Source organism: Mobula birostris, chromosome 5 (assembly GCF_030028105.1).
Source record: "Mobula birostris isolate sMobBir1 chromosome 5, sMobBir1.hap1, whole genome shotgun sequence".
NCBI lineage: Eukaryota > Metazoa > Chordata > Chondrichthyes > Myliobatiformes > Myliobatidae > Mobula > Mobula birostris.
In genome coordinates this window covers 130,226,380-130,245,719 of record NC_092374.1, presented here as the reverse complement: position 1 = coordinate 130,245,719, position 19,340 = coordinate 130,226,380, and the positions used below count along the sequence as shown (strand labels likewise).

Below are 19,340 nucleotides of genomic sequence, written 5' to 3'. Positions count from 1 at the left end.
ATTGAGTGTGGTTATCCCCTTTTATTCAGCAGCCTGATGGTTGAGGGGTAGTAATTGTTCTTGAACATGGTATTGTGGGTCCTGAGCTCTTGTGTTCCAATCAGGTCACAGACCAATAAGATTTCTGCTGGAGACCAATGCTCACCAATCAGAAATTGAAGACCTTCCCAGATAACCTTCTCCCAAGGTCTGTCTGGGGTCTTTCTTGCAATGATGCTAGGAGAACGATGCTGGAGTGAGATAGAATAATCTCCTTTGTAGGCTGGAATTGTTTTATTTTAACTGCTTCCTAATAATATAATCAAGTCATGTGAAGAAAAAAACAGCATGAATTCTACATTCTTCTCAGTTCAGTGTGTTGTGCCATAGTTCAACCTGTTGCAAAATACATTATAAAGATTTCAGACTAAAATGAGGGTATTTTTCTCAGTTCCAGAATTTTGAATATTTTGTGTAAAACAAATATTTGTAACACTAGCAAATATATCACAACTGGTTCTGCCATTTTCTGTGAAACCTCAAACATTTAACTGATGTGATTTTAATTGTTTGATTTTCTCTGGAAGAAATTGTACAAAGAAGACTGGGAAGAGGAAAAGCCTTTCTTCTTCCCTTACACTGACAGTCCAGAGCTGAGACGAGTTGCCAACGCTCAGAAAACACTGAGTGATGTAAGTAATTGGGTAAATGTACTTGGTATTTCAGGTGTAGGCGGTTTCTGTTACTCTGATCACAAGTATTGAAATGTGCTTCATTTGCAAATACAGTCATTAGTAAAGAAAGAGCAATGAAAATTAATAGCTTCCTACAGTCATTTAGCACATGAAATTTGCAAAGGTTTGCTCTAATGCCACTGAACAAAATATTCAACCACTCGGCCATTTGTTAGGGAATTGTGTTAACAGATTTCTGGTCCACAGGGATGAAATTTGACATGCAGTACAGCAGTACCGCACTTAGTAGTGCCCCGCAGAGCGTGGCTATCTGAAAGCGCTCTTTGCTCTCCTATCTGAAGCTGCAGAGCTATGTACCCAGCTGTGCTTAAAAAAGAGATGTTAGCACACTGCTGCATCAGGAACCTGGTATGAATGCTTCTGTGCCAGACACCTTGTGCTAACCACTGCCCTCAATTTATCATTATCTTTTACTAATTGAATGTTTTTTTCCTGCCTAGAGCCAATACAAGAAAGGACACAGCGATCGAATGTCAAAGTACACTCCGCTGGCAGAGCCGCCAGATGTAGAACTCGCCAAAAAGGTTTTCAATCAACGCAGTGATGTGAGTAGCAGCACCAGCATCCAGCGCTTTCATTCTTATTTCCTCTTGAAGGCGGGTAGATGCTTGAAGTCACTTCACCAGAGGCACAGCCCGTCAAAACAGCGGACATTATGCAGAAAGGGTGTCAGGATGGGGCGGGGCTGAATTATATTTAAAGGGTAGGGTTTTCAGTAGGGAGAAGGAGAGTGGAGGGTGGAATTTTAGGGAGTGACCTAAGTGGACATCAACGTTGTGAATGAAAGTTATACAGCACACAATATTGCAAGAGTTGTAGAAACGTAGTTCTCTAGTACTGGTGATCGGCATAGGGCCACTATTGCCAAGTCATCATCATTATGTGCCATGTCGTATGATGTGGATGATCATGGTCTATTGACCATGATTGTTCTTGGCAAATTTTTCTTCAGAAGTGGTTTGCCATTGCCACCTTCTGGGCAGTGTCTTTACAAGATGGGTGACCCCGGCCATTATGGATTGTCTTCAGAGATTCTCTGCCTGGTGTCAGTGGTTGCATAACTAGGACCTCAGAGGTTCAAAGGTTCATTTTATTATCAATATATGCATGTACATTACAACTCTGATACTTAAGAGTTGTAATAAACACCAGCTGCTCACCCAGCACCTGCTCCCGTAGCTTCATGCGATCCCGATCAGGTGCTACACCTTGCCCAAGGGTGACCTGCAGGCTAGTGGACTGAAGGAGTGCCTTACACCCTCTTTGGTAGAGACACCCTGCCACCCTGTTGCCAAGTACAATATAACATAGGATCGCTTTGAAAATGCTGTGAGGAAAATTACACCGATAGTGACTTCAGTGTCTTTTACGTTAATTATATTGTGACATTCAATAATAAGAAGGGTGCAAATTGATCACTCTTTGCATTTAATTAACATTCAACTTGCCTGTAGTAACACACACAAAATGCTGAAGGAGATCAGCAGGTCGAGCACCATCATTGGAGACCGTGGAGCCCTGATGAAGGATCTCAGCCCGAAATGCTGGGTCTTTATTCCCCTCTATAAACGCTACCTGATCTGCTGAGTATTTATCTTTTGTGTGTGTTACTCTGCATTTCCATCATCTGCAGAATCTCTTGTGCTCATCTGGTCGCTGAAGTTTTAGCTTCTGTTAGGGATATTACAATGCTATTGCTGAAAATCTGGAAAAAAAAAACACAAAATGCTGTAGATACTCAGCAGGTCTGGTCACATCTCTCACCAAATGAACAACAGCGGTGATTTTGATTCACATTAAATCTGACTTTTACAACTGAATTTATAGTTATTGAAAAATGCTTTCATGATACCTTGCAGCAAAATTAACTGATGCTTTCAAAATATATCAAATTAATATAATATTCCATTTTCTTACAGCTTAAATATCATGAAGACTACAATAAAAATAAAGGCAAATGGAGCCAGACACCTTGCTATGATGTTGCGGTTGCACGCATGAATTCCGACAATTTGAGTACAGTAAGTGTCCTTGTCAAAACTGCCCAGAAATTTAAAATTATAAGTGTCAGATTCAACCATGCAGCTGACTTTGGATGACACAAAGTTAGTAATGCTACAAAAAATCTTAACTAAACAGCTCAAGCAACTCGTTCGTGAACTGCTTACCCTTGCTGGAAAGTGAAGACTTACAGTTTGCAATTAAAGACAGGATTGGTTTAACTATAGATTAGGTCTTGACCTTGTGGGACAACAAAGAGATGGTAATAAGTTAAAAAGCAATTTTATTTCCGTATTCAGTTTCACTATTTTTCTTTAAGTGCAAATTTAAATGAACGTCTGTTGACGTTTATTTCATAGAATTACCCAGGCCATATTTGCAGGCGTGCTGAGGTGGGCAATGTGGGTGTGGGGGGGGGGGCAGGGAGGTGTTTATGAGGGGTAGGTTCAATAGGTACACCACAAGATAATAATCAAGCCAGCTGGATGTGACAGTGAGCTCAAAATGGTGCGTTGGAATGAAAAGAGAATCAGAACCGGTCTAGTTTTGACCATTGATATCTGATCTCACACACCCAGTTCCTGTCTAGGTGTTTGTAGAGGGACAGTACTATCTGTGTATATCTAACACCCTGTTGCACCTTTGGACATTCATGGGGCCAAGCGGAAAGACCTATAAAGCAGGAGTAGGTAGCCAACATTCAGAGCATTTTATGAACATGGTGAGCCATATGCAGTGTCCTCCTTTGAAGTTTCACTTGGAATACTTTACCAGGTGTTGCCCAGAGATGCCAGGTGGTTGTCAAGGTCAAATTCAAAGTAAATTTATTATCAAAGTACCTGTATGTGACTATATACTACTTGAGATTCATTTGCTTGCAGGCAGATTCAGAATCAGAATCAGGTTTAATATCGCTGCCATATATCGTGAAATGTGTTGTTTTGCGACAGCAGTACATTGCAATATATAACAATAAAAACCATTAAATGAAAGAGAATATTGGTAGCTGCTTGTTTATAGGGTTGTTCACAGAGCCTGGAGGTTAGGTCACAAACACTTTGTCACAAGTCGAGGTAACATCATCAGTGTATTGATTTTGCTGAGTGCCCTCACTTAAGCTGGTCCGGCTCGTTGTTCTGATTGGTTGGCTGTTGTGCTGTCCACTAGTCTCTGCTGTGTCCTAGCCGACCAGATTGCTGAGTGATCCCCGCTGGCCCATATCCCTGAGTATCGCTGGTTGTTAGCGTTGGTTTCTCGGGTATCTGTGGCTCACCCCTCTGTCCCGATCCTGCAGGTGCCTAGGGTCATAAGTTGTGTCCAGTATATGTTTGTTAATAGAGTCTTCCACTGAGATCAAGCCTCTCCTCGTTTCTTGTTTTGTGCTTCTTCCAGGAGTTTTGTAGTTTCCCAGAGGAACTTGTGCTCTTCTGGGTCTTCACATATTGAGAAACCGGTTCGTCTGGGTAACTATAAAAATCCTGGCAGAAGCAACTCCGAAGGAAGTTTAATATTGACTTCCATTAACCTTAAGGCAAACAAAACCAGCGTTAAGTCCACATAATTAAATAAGTTTTGAACTGACAATTCTTTCTGGGTATCTCCCTCTGATACCAGTAGTGTAGCAGTTATTGTGCCAATGGTTCGGGTTTAATTCCTGCTGCTTTCTGTAAGGAGTTTGTACGTTCTCCCTGTGACTGCATTCCAAAGACGTACAGGTTAGGGTTAGTAAGTTGTGGGCATGCTACATTGGCACCGGAAGCATGCCGAGACTTCAGCACGTCCTTAGGCTGTGCTGGTTGTTGACACAAACAAAGCATTTCACTGTATGTTTTGATGCTTCAGTGTACGTGTGACAGATAAAGCTCATCTTTAAGTGTATCTTTAATCTGAATCATTTCCAAAGGTGTTATGTTTTGTAACTTCAAAACATTAAACTAATTTAAAGGAAGCCACGGGAGTCCAAAATGTAGGTCTAACTTTGTGTTTACTTTAAGCGAGGTGTGCACGTATCACGTGACAGTATGATGATGTATGCAATTCACGTATTTATACATATAATCTGTAATGAATTATTTAGATGAACAAGAATGCTTAATCATTATATATATACAAGATTACTCAAATATTACTGAAATGTAAAATACACAACAAGGGGTCTCTACATACCTCCACCAGAGGGAAATTTAAATGCTCAGAGAAAAATTCAATCTAGCTAAAGTCTTGTGCAAGATTAGGATGAAATGCTTGGATTTATATCTAAAACACCACTAGCTTTGGATGTGGTTTGATGATATCAATCATGAGTACTCGGAAGATGATGAAGTAACTAAACAATGGATTTGTATGTGTGTTTTTTACTTCCTATTCCTTCAGAAACTGTATAGTGCTGGCTATGAGGAAATGAAAGACCAAATTTACTTCATGCAGACTGAAACTCCGGAATATGAGGCCAATAAGCGTGCTGGAAATGCTGCCAGCGCGGTAAGTAATTCAGACTTACTTCCATTTCATATTTTCTATTTTAAACTGACTATCACCTCTATTTAAAAACAAAGAGAAGAAATAACACAATCAAATAATACCAATAGCATTGCATTTATAGGTAACCAAAATCTTGATTCTTGAACTTACCTGTAATGGCAATTCTGTAGTTAATTTTTCAGGTCTAAAATAGCATTCCAGCAAATATGTATAGTTAGGCATGAAAAAAATCTTGCATCTATGATTTACTGCTCCACTGCAAAGTCACTTTGAGGTACGTGAAGAAGTTTAAATCTTCTCTTCCATGGGAGTTCACTGAGATCCTCTCTCACTGCTCCCCCTCTATGATCTCTGCTGCCCTCAGACTCTTCACCTACCCACCAGACTTCACCTGTCACCTTCTAGTTTGTCCTCCTTCCTCTCTCCCCACTCTTTTATTCTAGTGTCTTCCTCCTTCCTTTCCAGTCCTGAAGAAGCTTGTTGGACTGAAGCATCGACTGTTTACTCATTTCCATGTATGCTGTCTGACCTGCTGAGTTCCTCCTGCACTTTGAGTGTTTCCTTTGGAGCTCCAGCATCTGCAGAGCCTCTTGTGTTTATGAAAAAAAAATTGTCCCAAGCAAGATTAAGTTTTATCTGTTAAAGAGAATCCATGTTGTGGTCTTTCCATGACCATCATTGTTCTTGTTAAATTTTTCTACTGAAGTGATTTGCCATTGCCTTCTTCTGGGCAGTGTCTTTACAAGATGGGTGACCCCAGTCATTATCAATACTCTTCAGAAATTTTCTGCCTGGCATCAGTGGTCACATAACCAGGACTTGTGATATGTACCGGTTACTCATACGACAATCCACCACCTGCTCCCATGGCTTCACATGACCCTGATTCGGGGGGGGGGGGGCGGGGTGGTAAGCAGGCACTACACCTGGCCCAAGGGTGCTACACCCTGCAGGCTGGTGAAGGGAAGAAGTGGCTTACACCTCCTTTGGTAGAGATGGTTCCCCACCCCACCGCAGCACCAGAGCACTGAAATAGGGCATTCACTCCAACTAGTCTGTGCCTAACTGTCTTTTCTGCCTAGTTCTCATCAATCGGCCCTCCATACCCATTCCATCCATGCACTTATCCAAACTGACTGTACTTACAGTTACTTATTGCTTTTGTATGTAAAGTTCTGGTAGCAGGAAGCTTGAGGGCAGGTGTGAATGTCAGTCTCCATCAGTAAAGTGGCAATGGTGGCACCAGATGTTGCACACTAGGCTACATGCCATCTCTGAAATTAATTCCAGGCTGCATCCCAATAAAATCATCACCTGGACAAAAGGACTAAATCTTATTACATAGGACACGGCACATAACGAGCAAATGAATGTGCACAGAATCAGGTCACTTCCCCCAACCTGTCCATCTAAATTCCACTTGTTCCCCTCCTGTCTTTTCTCATCTAAGTTTAACAGCTTTCCATTCAATCCCACTCTCTTTCATATACTTGTTCTGCTTTCTCTTAAATCCATCCTCCCCATATCAACAGCTCACTGGGAGTGAACACCACATTGTTGCCACTCAATTGGTGAGAAAATTTGCTTTGAATTCCCTTTTGAATTTATAGAAAATAGAATATGGAACATAGAACAGTACAACACAGTACAGGCTATTCAGCACACAATGTTGTACTGAACCAACTAAAAAGCAAATCAAAAAACTCTCAAAAATTTGTCTCTCCTATCTACACAAAGTGCATATCCCTCCATTTTCCTCATATTCGTGTGTCTATCTAAATGTCTCTTAAAAGCCTCTAATGTGTTTGTCTCTACCACCATATCAGGCAGCTCATTCCAGGCAAACACCACTCTCTGAGTAAAAGACTTAGCCCTCACATCCCTTTTGAATCTATCCCCTCTCAGCCTCAATGCAAGCCCCTGGGAAAAAGATACTGTCTGTCTACTCTGTCTATGCTTCTCATAATCTTATAAACCCCTGTTAGATCTCCCTCAGCCTCTGCCACTCCGAAGAAAACAACCCAAATTTTTACAGCCCCTCATGACAGCACGTGCCTTCTAAACCAGGCAGCATCCTGGTAAACCCCTTCTGCACCACCTCCAAAGCCTCCATATCCTTCCTATAGTGGGGTGACCAGAACTGTATTTCTTGGAATGTGGATAATATTATCTACATCATATTCTTTGTGCTCTTCCCCCAAAATCTTGCATAATTTAAAAAACTTCTATTAGGTCACCCTCAGCCTTTCACAAGAGCAGAGCAAAATCAATAACAGAAGCAGAGAGGTGTCCTGCAGCCTGATTTCAATCTCAGAGATGGGCAAGTAGTGTCGAGTGTAATAGATGGTGCCACCTCCCATGCTATACTAGTCATGCTCTATATTTAATCCCAATAGTACTTTGTGGCAGTAACTCTATATCTCTTGATTCCCTACCACTCAAAAATCTATCAGTCTCTGTCTGGATGACTGGATTTCCTCAGCTCTTTGGGGTAGAGATTTCCATAGATTGGTAAATTCCACTCTGTTCACTCATTGCTGTGACTCTGGAGTTCCCTACCCTCTGAAATGTCTCATCTCAGTTCCAGATAGCTCAGTTGTTATGTTGTGATGATGACACCTGGTGATCCCTGACCCCTGATAGGGGAAACATCAACCCTACATTGACTTTGAGAATCCCCACAAATATTTAGCTTCAGTGAGGTCAGTTCTTACTTTTATAAATTTCAGGGACTATAGGCCCAGTGTGCTTAATGTCTCTTCCTGAGGCAATCCTCTTCCCAGGGATCAATCAGTTTAACTTTGTTACACTCCAACTAGTGCAAGGTAAATTCTTTAGGGAGGGACACCAGACCTGTACTTAATATTCCAGGCACAGTCCTAGGTTATAACAGTAGGTCATCTTTTCCCTTCTACTGAAATCCCCTTGCAATAAAGTTCAACCTACTACTTGACTTATTTCTTAAGCACTTCCTGAACCTGCACAGCCTGCTGAAGCTGACCGTTAATGGCTAGGGAGGTGGTTCTGCAACACTCCATGGAGAGCGAGGGGTATGACGAGGCACAGAAGATGTCATGGTCATCTACTGCAATGAAGAAGGACCCCGGTTTGTGTTGCCTGGTTGTACCACTGGATATGGACTTCTGAGGTTGAGAGAGTGGAACTGATCCAGTGCAAAGGCTTTTTCACTTTAAGAGCTCCCGTGCACGGGTTTTCTGTCATCGTCGGGCATGACGGACAACCACCGATATACTGAACCTGCACGCTAACTTTCAATGAGTTGTGCAAAGGACATCTCAGGACCCCGAGAAAACTAATTTTTCATTAATTTACTCAACTCTTTTCTACCTGGAATGATTTCTTTTCATATCATTTTCCATCTGCCGCATCCTCAGCCATTCGCTCAGCCAGTCAATATCCCTGAAACAATCTCATTGTTCAGACACCCCGCGCTACCTGCTTTTTATTATCAGCAAACTTCATTACATAACATTTCAGGAGAAAAGAGACTCTGTCTGTTCAAGCCTTTTTGATGGTGTGTTTTTTTTGCATTTCCTCAGGTTAAATATAAGAAGAACTATGAGAAGACCAAACATCAAACAGATTACAACACACTACCTGCTACTGAAAATCCACTCCTGCAGCAGTACAAGCTCGCCGGGAGATCAGCAAGTGATGTGAGTAACAATGTTGTTTTACATATCATCTTGTATGTAATGAATAAACATGGTTAATTGGGTGGAAGAAAATGAGTTAAAATCAAGAATAAATGAATCGATAGAAAGCCAGGGCCAGCATGTACATGGGTAAGAGGATGACTTCAAAAATCACTCCTTGGAGGAATCCAAAGATAACAGTATGGCAATAAAATTTCTAGAATAAAAGGGCAAGGATATAATGCTGAGGCTTTATAAGGTATTAGTCAGACTGCACTTGGAGTATTAGGTACCTTTTCTAAGAAAAGACATGGCTGCATTGGAGAGGGTCCAGAGGAGGTACAAGAGAATAGTTCCAGGAATGGAAGGGTTAATGTATGAGGACTGGTTGATGGCTCCAGGCCTGTATTTGGTGGTGTTTAGAAGAATGGGGTGGGGGGGGGGAGTCTCATTGGAACCTATCAAATATAGAAAAGTCTGGATAGAGGGAAGATATTTCCTGTAGAGGGCGAGTCTAGGACCAAACGGTAAGTCTCAGAATGGAGGGATATCCATTTAGAACAGAAAGGAGAAAGAATTCCTTTAGCCAGAGGGTAGTGAATCTGTGGAATTCATTGCAAAAAGTGGCTGTGGAGGTCGTTATTGAATATATTTAAAGCGGAGGTTGATAGGTTCATGATTAGTCAGGGCATCAATGTTTACAGTGAGAAGGCAGGAGAATGGGGTTGAGAGGGATAATAAATCAGCCATGATTTAATGGCAGAGCGAACTCGATGGGACGAATGTCCTAATTCTGCTCCTCTGTTGTACGATCTTAGGAGCAGAATTAAGCCATTCAGCCCATCGAGTCTGCTCTGCCAGTCCATCATGGCTGATTTATTATCCCTCTCAACCCCATTCTCCTGCCTTCTCACCATAACCTTTGATACCCTGACTGATCAAAAATCTATCGCCTTCCACTTTAAATCTATCCAATGACTAGGCCTCCATATCACTGGAGATGCAAAAGCAAAATATTGCTTATGTCAGAAGTGCAAAATAATGTGGTGTTTTAAAGTGGGATCTATAGAGAATAAAAATTATACTTTTAGTTCTGTCTGGAAATGTAGTGGAAGCTGGGGATTAAGTAATGTCACTGAACATAAATATCAAAAATCAATTTACTTCTCTGTTTTGGAGATGTCATTGTATGACTTGCTTATTGCAGTGGGAGTTGGTGACTCACCAGCACAATTCTGAAGGAAACGTTGTTCCCAAGAGAATTTTCTTGGAGCCCTTTGGCCCTTCCTCTTCTGGCTTCGCTTGTTAAAGTGATCTTTTCTTCGTCTTGCCGAAGGGTTTTGGCTGGAAGCATCAACTGTGCTCTTTTCCTAGATGCTGCCTGGCCTGCTGAGTTCCTCCAGCATTTTGTGCCTGTTGCCCAGATTTCCAGCATGTGCAGATTTTCTCTTGTTTCCTTCCTCCTGCTTCTTTTAGTATTGAGGGGAACCAGAAATAAAGTGGCTGCTACAAAACTAAGCTGAAAAAAAGTAATTGAGATTCTGGCAATTTCACAGCACAGTCTCATTATAGTACAAGAAGCTCAGCTGCAAGATGGTCACTAACAAATCTGTAAATAATTGATAATCTCTTTAATTATCTCATTTGCAAGGCCACTGTTTAGACCTGATTTCTCATGTTGTGTATTAAGTTAATACACCTATCCCTCTGCAGCATCAAAAGAACACTGCACTAATTTAACATGGGTATTATGTGTGCTTCATCATCTTGTCTGACTTGCACTGAACCGCACAGTTCTGTCAGGAGGCTTGACCCAAATGCAGAGCAGTGGAGACGATTTAGCGGTGAGTGATTGCTTTAATGATAAACTGCAGAATAACAAGCCACAAGGATTCACAAAACAAGAGAGAACAGATACTAAATAGAACAGGCAACAAGGACACTGAAGGCTTGGAGCAAATGGTTGAGGCTGACTGGTTTGATGGATGAACAAGTCCTGTGGATGAGATCACGAACAGGAGAAAATCTGCAGATGCTGGAAATCTGAGCAAAATACTCAAAATGCTGGAGGAACTCGGCAAGCCAGGCAGAATCCTTAGGAAGGAAAAGTACGGTCGAAGTTTCAGGCTGAAACACTTCAGCAGGACTGTTCAATGCAGTCTTCAATGAGTCCTGCTGAGGGATTTCGGCCCGGAACGTCAACTGACTGGCGATAGACTGGTGCCCTATCCGAGGGTGGTGGGGGTGGGGGAGTCTCGTACTCTCAGTCACTTCACACCACGGAAACTGGCATAAGCATAGGCCTGTTGAGCCTATAACAGCTTCTCACTGTCTTAACAGGGATTGAGTTATATGATGTAAAATATGTTGCTTGCAGCAGCATTACAGTACAAAGACATAAAAATGATGCTAAATTGCAAAATAACAGAATAGCATAAAAAGGAACAGCAAGATAGTGTTCATGGTCGGTTCAAAAATCTGATAGCGGAGAGGAAGAAGCTGCTTCTCCTCCTGATGTAACAAGATGAAGGCATGACCCAGATTGCCAGGGTCCATAGTGTTGGATCCCGCCTTATTGAAGCACTGCCTCCAGAGACAGGATTTCAAAGAAAAAGTCGGAGTGAAACCACAGAGAGGCAATTTACATTATACAGGACTAGACATTCAATAAATGACTTCTGTTGAAATTGCCTGTCACTGTGTCATTTTCTTTCAGAAACTGTACAAAGAGGGTTATGATAAAGCTATCAGGACAAGCATCAATTATTGTGAAACTCCAAAGTTCAAAATAGACAAAGTTTTGAAGCACTTCAGTGATGTAAGTCCCAGTGTTATTTAGCAATCTTGAATTCAAATCTAACCTCTTGAAGTGGACTGACATCGACAGGATGAATCTTTCCATTCTTAGGTAAAATATAAACAGAAGTACGATGAAGAAGTTAAGGGTCATTATCTTGGCAGCCATGAGGATCCACACATGCTTCATTGTTTGAAGGTTGAAGCAATGAAAAGTGATGTAAGTAAACAGAAATTATGCCCACAACAACTGGCACATTTTAATGTTATGCTCTTGTTACTTCTGAATTATAATAATGTCACATTTCTCTTTAAGAAAAATTATAAGGCAGATTATGAACTGGATAAAACAAGCTGTTACTTCCCTCAAACTCTTACCCCAGAGTATGAAGCTATGAAGAGCAGTTATAAATGTAAAGATGTAAGTGTCTGAAATATTTTCTATTACTAATATCTTTATTTAGCAAATTAACCGAGAATTCTAATTATCAATATTTTCAGTTATTCATTCATGGAATGTGGGCCTGCATTTTTTGCCCATCCTAATTTCTCTGAGTGGATATATTTTCTGATATGCTATTTGTCATGCTTCTTGTCATAGTTGTCATATATTCAAAAATGTCAGGTGTATTTTCGGACTCTTGTACCTCCTTGATGGTAGTAATAAGAAGAGGGTGACGGGGGTTCTTAATGATGGATGTTGTCTTTTTGAAGCATCATTTCTGAAGATGTCCTTGATGCTGGGGAGGCCAGTACACATGGTAGAAATGGCTGAGTTTGCAACCTTCTACAACTTTTTCTGATTCTGTGCAGAGGCCCTGCCATGCTAGAAGATGATGAAACCAGTTAGAATGCTTTCCACAGTACAGAAATTTAGAAGAACAGAGACCATTTCAACTCAATGTGTCTGTGATCCAATCAATTCTCAAATCACTAACAGGTTTCTGTCATTTTCCAGTGTTGAAGAAGTTGTACATATTTAAATCTATGAATGAGAAGATAATGATGGTTCAACATGTGTTTGTTCCCAAAATATGCAAGTAACGTTTGTTTAATCTGACTGAATTGCAGCCAGTTTATAAAATGCATCCTGATAAAATCAAGTTCACTCAAGTGGTTGATAGTCCAGTGATGGTGCAAGCCCAGATCAATGCCAAACAGCTGAGTGATGTAAGTATCTGCAAACTCTCTCGCATATTATTGTTACTCTTGGGTTTAGCCTTTTGGTTTTTCAAGCTCCATTTGGAAAGTACTGCAGGTACTAATTTCAGATCTACAGTTAAGGATTTTATTCAAACACAGCTATGAATTGTAATCTCAAAACAGGAACGTGTATGGCTTCCCAATGGTTAGCTGATAAAAGTCAAACCCATAGTCTCCATATGTATTTATGAACATAGAATATTACAGTACAGAACAAGCCATTTGACCCACAATGTTGTGCTGATACACTCTAAGATTAATCTAACCCTTTACTCACATATAACCCTCCATTTTTTGAAATACATTTTACCTATATTTATTTGAGTTTCATTCATATATCTTTCACTTTTACTTTACACACAGAACAAAGATGGAACCTACTGAATGTAAAAACTTTACTTCTATGTAACCAAATCTACCCTGTTGCAAACGTATGTAAAAAATATACCCCACACATGCCAGAAGTCTGAAATATATCTAGAAAATGCCAGAATTATCCAACAAATCAAGCAGCGTTAGCAGAATGAGAAACAGAGTCAATATTTCAAATTGTTTACTTGACGAAATGTCATTACCATAAACTCCATGGACATTGCTGAGTATTTCTACACTTCCTTTTCTTTTAATATTGTAAATATGTAACATATGACATTTTTGATGTCAGGTTACAATGTGATCTCCGTATTCAGTGCCTTCCTCATCTTGGCTGTTGGAGTTTTGTTGAAAGTTATACTGTACTTTTTGGAGTACTGTAGTTTCCTATTGTTGATTTCCGTTGTACTCTCTTACAGCTGAATTACAAAGCAGACCATGAGAAAGAAAAGTTCAAGTGTACCATTCCCCATGACGGTCCTTTCTTCATCCAGTCCAGAGTCAATGCATACAATCTAAGCGATGTAAGCAGATACTGTGCACTTCAATCATATCTATTTCTGTGTAAGAATATTGTAAACAAAAGCTGCCTTCATAATCTCTGTGTTGTAATGGAAGGATTTTTGTCTGATTTGGGCTTGATGTCAAAACTCTTCACAGTTTTATAAAATTGCAATGTGAAGGGTGGGAAGGAAAGAGATAGGAATTATATGGTTTTCTGCTTTTCATATATACTTTTGAACAGCATTTATTTATTTGGATAATCTTCACCTTCACTCTCTTCAACCAGATTTGGCCATTTCAACAATAGACAGCGATCTGTTATCCCCCAGGTGACACAGATGCAAATTTAGGTAGCATGTTAGTGTAGTGGTTAGCACAATGCTTTACAATACCAGCGATCTGGGTTCAGTACTCCCTGCTGCCTGTAAGGAGTTTGTAAGTTCTCCCTGTGACCATGTGAGTTTCCTCCGGGTGCTGTAGTTTCCTCCCACAGTCCAAAGACGTACCAGTTGGTAGGTTAATTGATTGTGGTAAATTGTCCTGTGATTAGGCTCGGATTAAAGTGGGAGTTGCTGGCCAGCGTGGCTTGAAGGGCCTGAAGGGCCTATTCCACACTCTATCTAAATGTCAAAGGGTCATTGATTGCAAGTGCGGCAGGGGAGTTTTTAGTAAGCTGAAAGAAACAAGACAAAGATGGTAGAGTTGATTGGCAGGTTCCTGCATTACTATAGACAATGTGAGGGATCAGGAGTTGTGCCCCAACATACTATAGGACAAGAAAGAGCTTAGGAAGAAGTTGTTGAAAATATGTGAAATGGTAATGTTTACAGTATAAAACATTTTAGTTCAAAGGAGGAACCTCTGTATATATTCCCCTTGTGATCTATTACAGTGATCAGGAACTTAAGGAAACTCAGGAAGTACTCTAGCTCCTTCTGGTCTGTTGATTCCTCGGATGGCAGGACTTTCATATGAGGAAAGACTGGATCGACTAGGCTTATACTCATTGGAATTTAGAAGATTGAGGGGGGATCTTATTGAAACATATAAAATCCTGAAGGGATTGGACAGGCTAGATGCAGGAAGATTGTTCCTGATGTTGGGGAAGTCCAGAACGAGGGGTCACAGTTTGAGGATAGAGGGGAAGCCTTTTAGGACCGAGATGAGGAAAAACTTCTTCACAGAGAGAGTGGTGAATCTGTGGAATTCTCTGCCACACGAAACAGTTAAGGCCAGTTCACTGGCTATATTTAAGAGGGAGTTAGATATGGCCCTTGTGGCTAAAGGGATCAGGGGGTATGGAGGGAAGGCTGGTACACGGTTCTGAGTTGGATGATCAGCCATGATCATACTGAATGGCAGTTCAGGCTCGAAGGGCCGAATGGCCTACTCCTGCACCTATTTTCTATGTTTCTATGTGAGTAGTGCCATAAAGACACTTGGCTTTTCCACAGAAGTGGCCTCACTTTATTTAAGCCATTAAGTTTTCTGTGGATTATGGGCATGTTAGATTTCCACCTTTTGTCCGAGCTTTGTTAAAAACCTGGAAACTAGAACATCAGAATTGGCTCCTTGACCAGATTGGAATTCCTAACCCTTTTATTCCTGCACTGCATCAAACGGGTAGCCAGGTGGAGATACGTCTCTACCAGAGGAGGTGTAAGGTGCTCCTTCCTTCCACTAGTCTGCAGGTCACCCTTGGGCAAGGTGTAGCACCGAATTAGCACCCCAATCAGGGTCACGTGAGAATGGCTGGGGACATCCATCTTGTAAAGACACTGCCCAGAAGGAGACAATGGCAAACTACTTCTGTGGAAAATCTTGCCAAGTACAATCATGGTGATGGAAAGAAAAACCATGATTGCCCACGTCATACAACACAGCACATAACGAACGAATGGACTGCATCAGATCCTATATCTGTTAAATGTCTCTTTGTAAAATCTTTCAAAGGACTTTCCCATTCTTTATTACCTGCTTCTTTCTCTCCATCCTAGAATTGTTACAAATTTGACTGGGACAAAGAAAAGGCCAAGCGCTGCAACATCAGAATGGATTCCATACCTATTATAGCAGCAAAGGCACAACGGAATATTGCAAGTGATGTAAGTAGTTGCAGTGTTTTCTAACCTCAACGTAAATGGCTTATTGCAAAACGTCAAGCACTGCTACTGCAAGGCATGTTTGAGGTTGATTATATTGCTAAACTTCAGGAGAGGGTGAGTAAGTCTTTAAGAATGAAAATAAGATGGTATGTTGATAGGGGCAACAGAATTAGGGAGCTAGGATCAGATCTAATGGATGGTGTGTGCTTACACATCCCCTACTGCCACTCTTCTTCCACCTCACTTAGTTTTACCTGTCAGCTGCCAGATTGTGCTCCCTCCCATTCCATTCTTGATGAAGGATCTCAACCCAAAGGTCAACTGTTTAGTCCTCTCCATAGATGTTGTCTGACATGCTGAGTTCTTCCAGCATTTTGCGTGTGTTACTCTGGTCCATGGTTTCTATTCACTTGTTCACAGGATGTGAACATCAATGGCAAATGCATTATTCATTCACCTTCATGAGGAATTCTGCAGATGCTGGAAATTCAAGCAACACACATCAAAGTTGCTAGTCCTGATGAAGGGTCTTGGCCCAAAATGTCAACTGTACCTCTTCCTAGAGAAGCTGCCTGGCCTGCTGCGTTCACCAGCAACTTTGATGTGTGTTGCATTTATTCGCCTTGATTGCTTCCCGAACTGAGAAGATTGATAGTCGGCGTCGCAGTCAGCAGCAATGATGAGTCTTGAGTTCAGTGCTGCCTTGTGGAGTTTGACGAATTCACTCTGAAGACAGAGGTTTCCCCTGAGTGTTTTGGTTTTCTCCCCTGTTGCAGAGATGTGCTGGCTGTTACATGAGCAAGCATTTCTACAGTAGGCACAGCTAACGTGGGGTAGGTAGATCTTGGGACAGCATGGTAGTTTCGTGGTTAGCACAACGCTTTATGATAGCTGGGACTGGGGTTCAACTGGTGCCACTGTCTGTGAGGGGTTTGAACGTTCTCCCTGTGATTCTATTTGTGAGGGGTTTGAACGTTCTCCCTGTGACCACTGTCTGCAGTTTGAACGTTCTCCCTGTGATTCTGTCTGTGAGGGGTTTGAACATTCTCCCTGTGATTCTGTCTGTGAGGGGTTTGAACGTTTTCCCTGTGACCGGTGTCTGTGAGGGGTTTGAACGTTCTCCCTGTGATTCTGTCTGTGAGAGGTTTGAATGTTCTCCCTGTGCTTCTGTCTGTGAGGGGTTTGAATGTTCTCCCTGTGATTCTGTGAGGGGTTTGAATGTTCTCCCTGTGACTGGTGTCTGTGAGGGATTTGAACATTCTCCCTGTGATTCTGTCTGTGAGGGGTTTGAACGTTCTCCCTGTGACCGGTGTCTGTGAGGGGTTTGAACGTTTTCCCTGTGACCGAATGGGCCTCTTCCAGGTTCTCCAGTTTCCTCCCAATGTCCATAGATGTACTGGTTGGTGGGTTAAATGAGTATTGCAACTTGCCTGGCAATGGTTAAATCGGGTGGTTGCTGGGTGACACAGCTCGAAAAGCCAGAAGGGCCTGTTCAGCACTGTATCTCAATCAATAAATAAATAGCAGACATATGTTGCTTTGGAAATAAATGTGGAAACAGAGCAACACATGCAAAATGCTGGAGGAACCCAGCAGGTCAGGCAGCATCTACGGAGAGGAATAAAGAGTTGATGTTTTGGATCGAGAACCTTCATCAGGGCTGGAAAAGTGGGCGGTGAAGCCTGAATAAAAAGGTGGGGTGGGGGGAGAGTACAAGCTGACAGTTTACAGATAAAACTAGGTGAGGGGGAAGGTAGGTGGATGAGCGGAGGGGATGGGAGAAGTAAGAAGCTGGGCAGTGATTTGTGGAAGAGGTAAAGGATTGAAGAGGAAGGAATCTGATAGGTAAAGAGGGTGGACCATGGGAAAAGGGGAGGCAGGAGGGGCAACAGAGAGAGGAGATAGACAGGCAAGGAGACAAGACATGGGTAAGAGTGATGAATGGAAAAAGAGAGAAAAAAAAGAAATAGAGGGTTGAGAAATTACTGGAAGTTAGAGAAATTAATGTTAACTCCGTCAGGTTGAACACTGCCCAGATGGAATATGAGGTGTTTCTGCTCCAACCAGAGTGTGGCCTCATTATGGTAGCAAAGAGGCCACGGACTGACATGTTGGAATGGGAATGAGAATTCAAGTTGAAATGGGAAGCCACAGTGAAAATCCCACCTTCTGTAGCAGACAGAGGGAAGGTGCTTGACAAAATGGTTCCCAAGATTACATCGGGTCTCACTGATGTAGAGGAAGCTACACTGGATACAGTGGAGGACCTCTTTCAGGTGAAGCATCGCCTCAGCTGGAAGTGCTTTTTAGGACCCTGAATGCTGATAAGAGAGGTGGTGGCTTGGCAGGTGTAGCATTTGTCCTGCTTGCTGGGGAATGGGACTGTGATGAAATCCAGCACAGACTTAATGGGTGAATTGGCCTCCTCCAATGTTGTGAGGAAATCCGAAAATATGGATCACCTTTCGGCTAAGGATAGCAGATTTCCATCTCTGCAGGGCATTAATGAAAATGACGAGCTTTTAGTGACTATCTGGTAACTCCATATTTTATTTAATTACTTGATGTTAAATTCCCTGGTTGCTATCGTGGTATTTTTACATAAGTTACAGGAAGTGTGGTGGGTACCCTATCTGCAGACTCAAAGAATGTTGCTTATATGGCAGTTGCACCTAATATCTCTGTTCCTTATAATTCTATATAAGATGGTGGGAATGTACAGAATGTTGATGTTGGGTTAATATTCTGGATATGTTCTGTTACCATTATTGGAAGATGAATGGATCTTTTTGCTGGGATCAGTGAGAGGGGACTACACAAGTCTACATTCAGCAACAGTGACCCTTATTGATCAGTCTGCTAATTATTATGTTAAAATGATGGAGAAAGCTGCTTGGTGAACCACAAGGATGCAGGGAAATGTTGTAACAGCCAATGAAAAGGTGCATGATGAGGAGAGTGATGGAAAATCTAAATAACAGTAATGATTAGATTGATTTGTCACATGTACATCAAAACAAACAATGAAATGTACCGTTTGCGTCAGATCAAATCAAGCCAATGAGGATTGTGCTGGGCAGACCAGAAGTGTTGCTATGCTTCCAGCATCAACATTCCATGCCCACAACTCACTAACCCTAACCGTTTGTGTTTGGAATGTGGGAGGAAACTGGAGCACCCTGAGAAACACCAAAGGTTCTCAGGAAGAACATACAAACAGGCAGTGGCGGGGATTGAACCTTCATCAATGAAGTTGGCACTGCAGAGAGGTGCTCTAACTGCCATGCCACTGTGCCTCCCTGAGACTAGACTACTGAACCGCCTGATACACTAACCACTGAGCGACTGTGCTGGTAGATTGGAAATCGACAGAGAAAGAAAGAAAAACACAAAGAAACTGAGAAATCTGAAATTATTGCAACTGCCTACGCTGGCCTGTGGCCATCAGCATTATAATAGTTTCACTCACAAAACCAAAAACTGACTGG

General features: G+C 41.7%; 1 protein-coding gene across 11 annotated transcripts in view; it reads left to right on the top strand.

The window, feature by feature from the left end:
• The window catches only part of neb (nebulin), a 355,138-nt gene that overhangs the window by 42,175 nt on the left and 293,623 nt on the right, over window positions 1-19,340 (top strand). For all 11 annotated transcript variants that reach the window (XM_072258677.1, XM_072258676.1, XM_072258675.1 and 8 more), the window contains exons 12-22: window positions 567-671; window positions 1,175-1,279; window positions 2,654-2,755; window positions 5,109-5,216; window positions 8,777-8,893; window positions 11,589-11,690; window positions 11,781-11,888; window positions 11,985-12,089; window positions 12,740-12,838; window positions 13,663-13,767; window positions 15,745-15,852. In XM_072258677.1, the coding sequence (XP_072114778.1) occupies window positions 567-671; window positions 1,175-1,279; window positions 2,654-2,755; window positions 5,109-5,216; window positions 8,777-8,893; window positions 11,589-11,690; window positions 11,781-11,888; window positions 11,985-12,089; window positions 12,740-12,838; window positions 13,663-13,767; window positions 15,745-15,852 (1,164 nt within the window). The remainder of the gene's footprint in view (window positions 1-566; window positions 672-1,174; window positions 1,280-2,653; window positions 2,756-5,108; window positions 5,217-8,776; window positions 8,894-11,588; window positions 11,691-11,780; window positions 11,889-11,984; window positions 12,090-12,739; window positions 12,839-13,662; window positions 13,768-15,744; window positions 15,853-19,340) is intronic.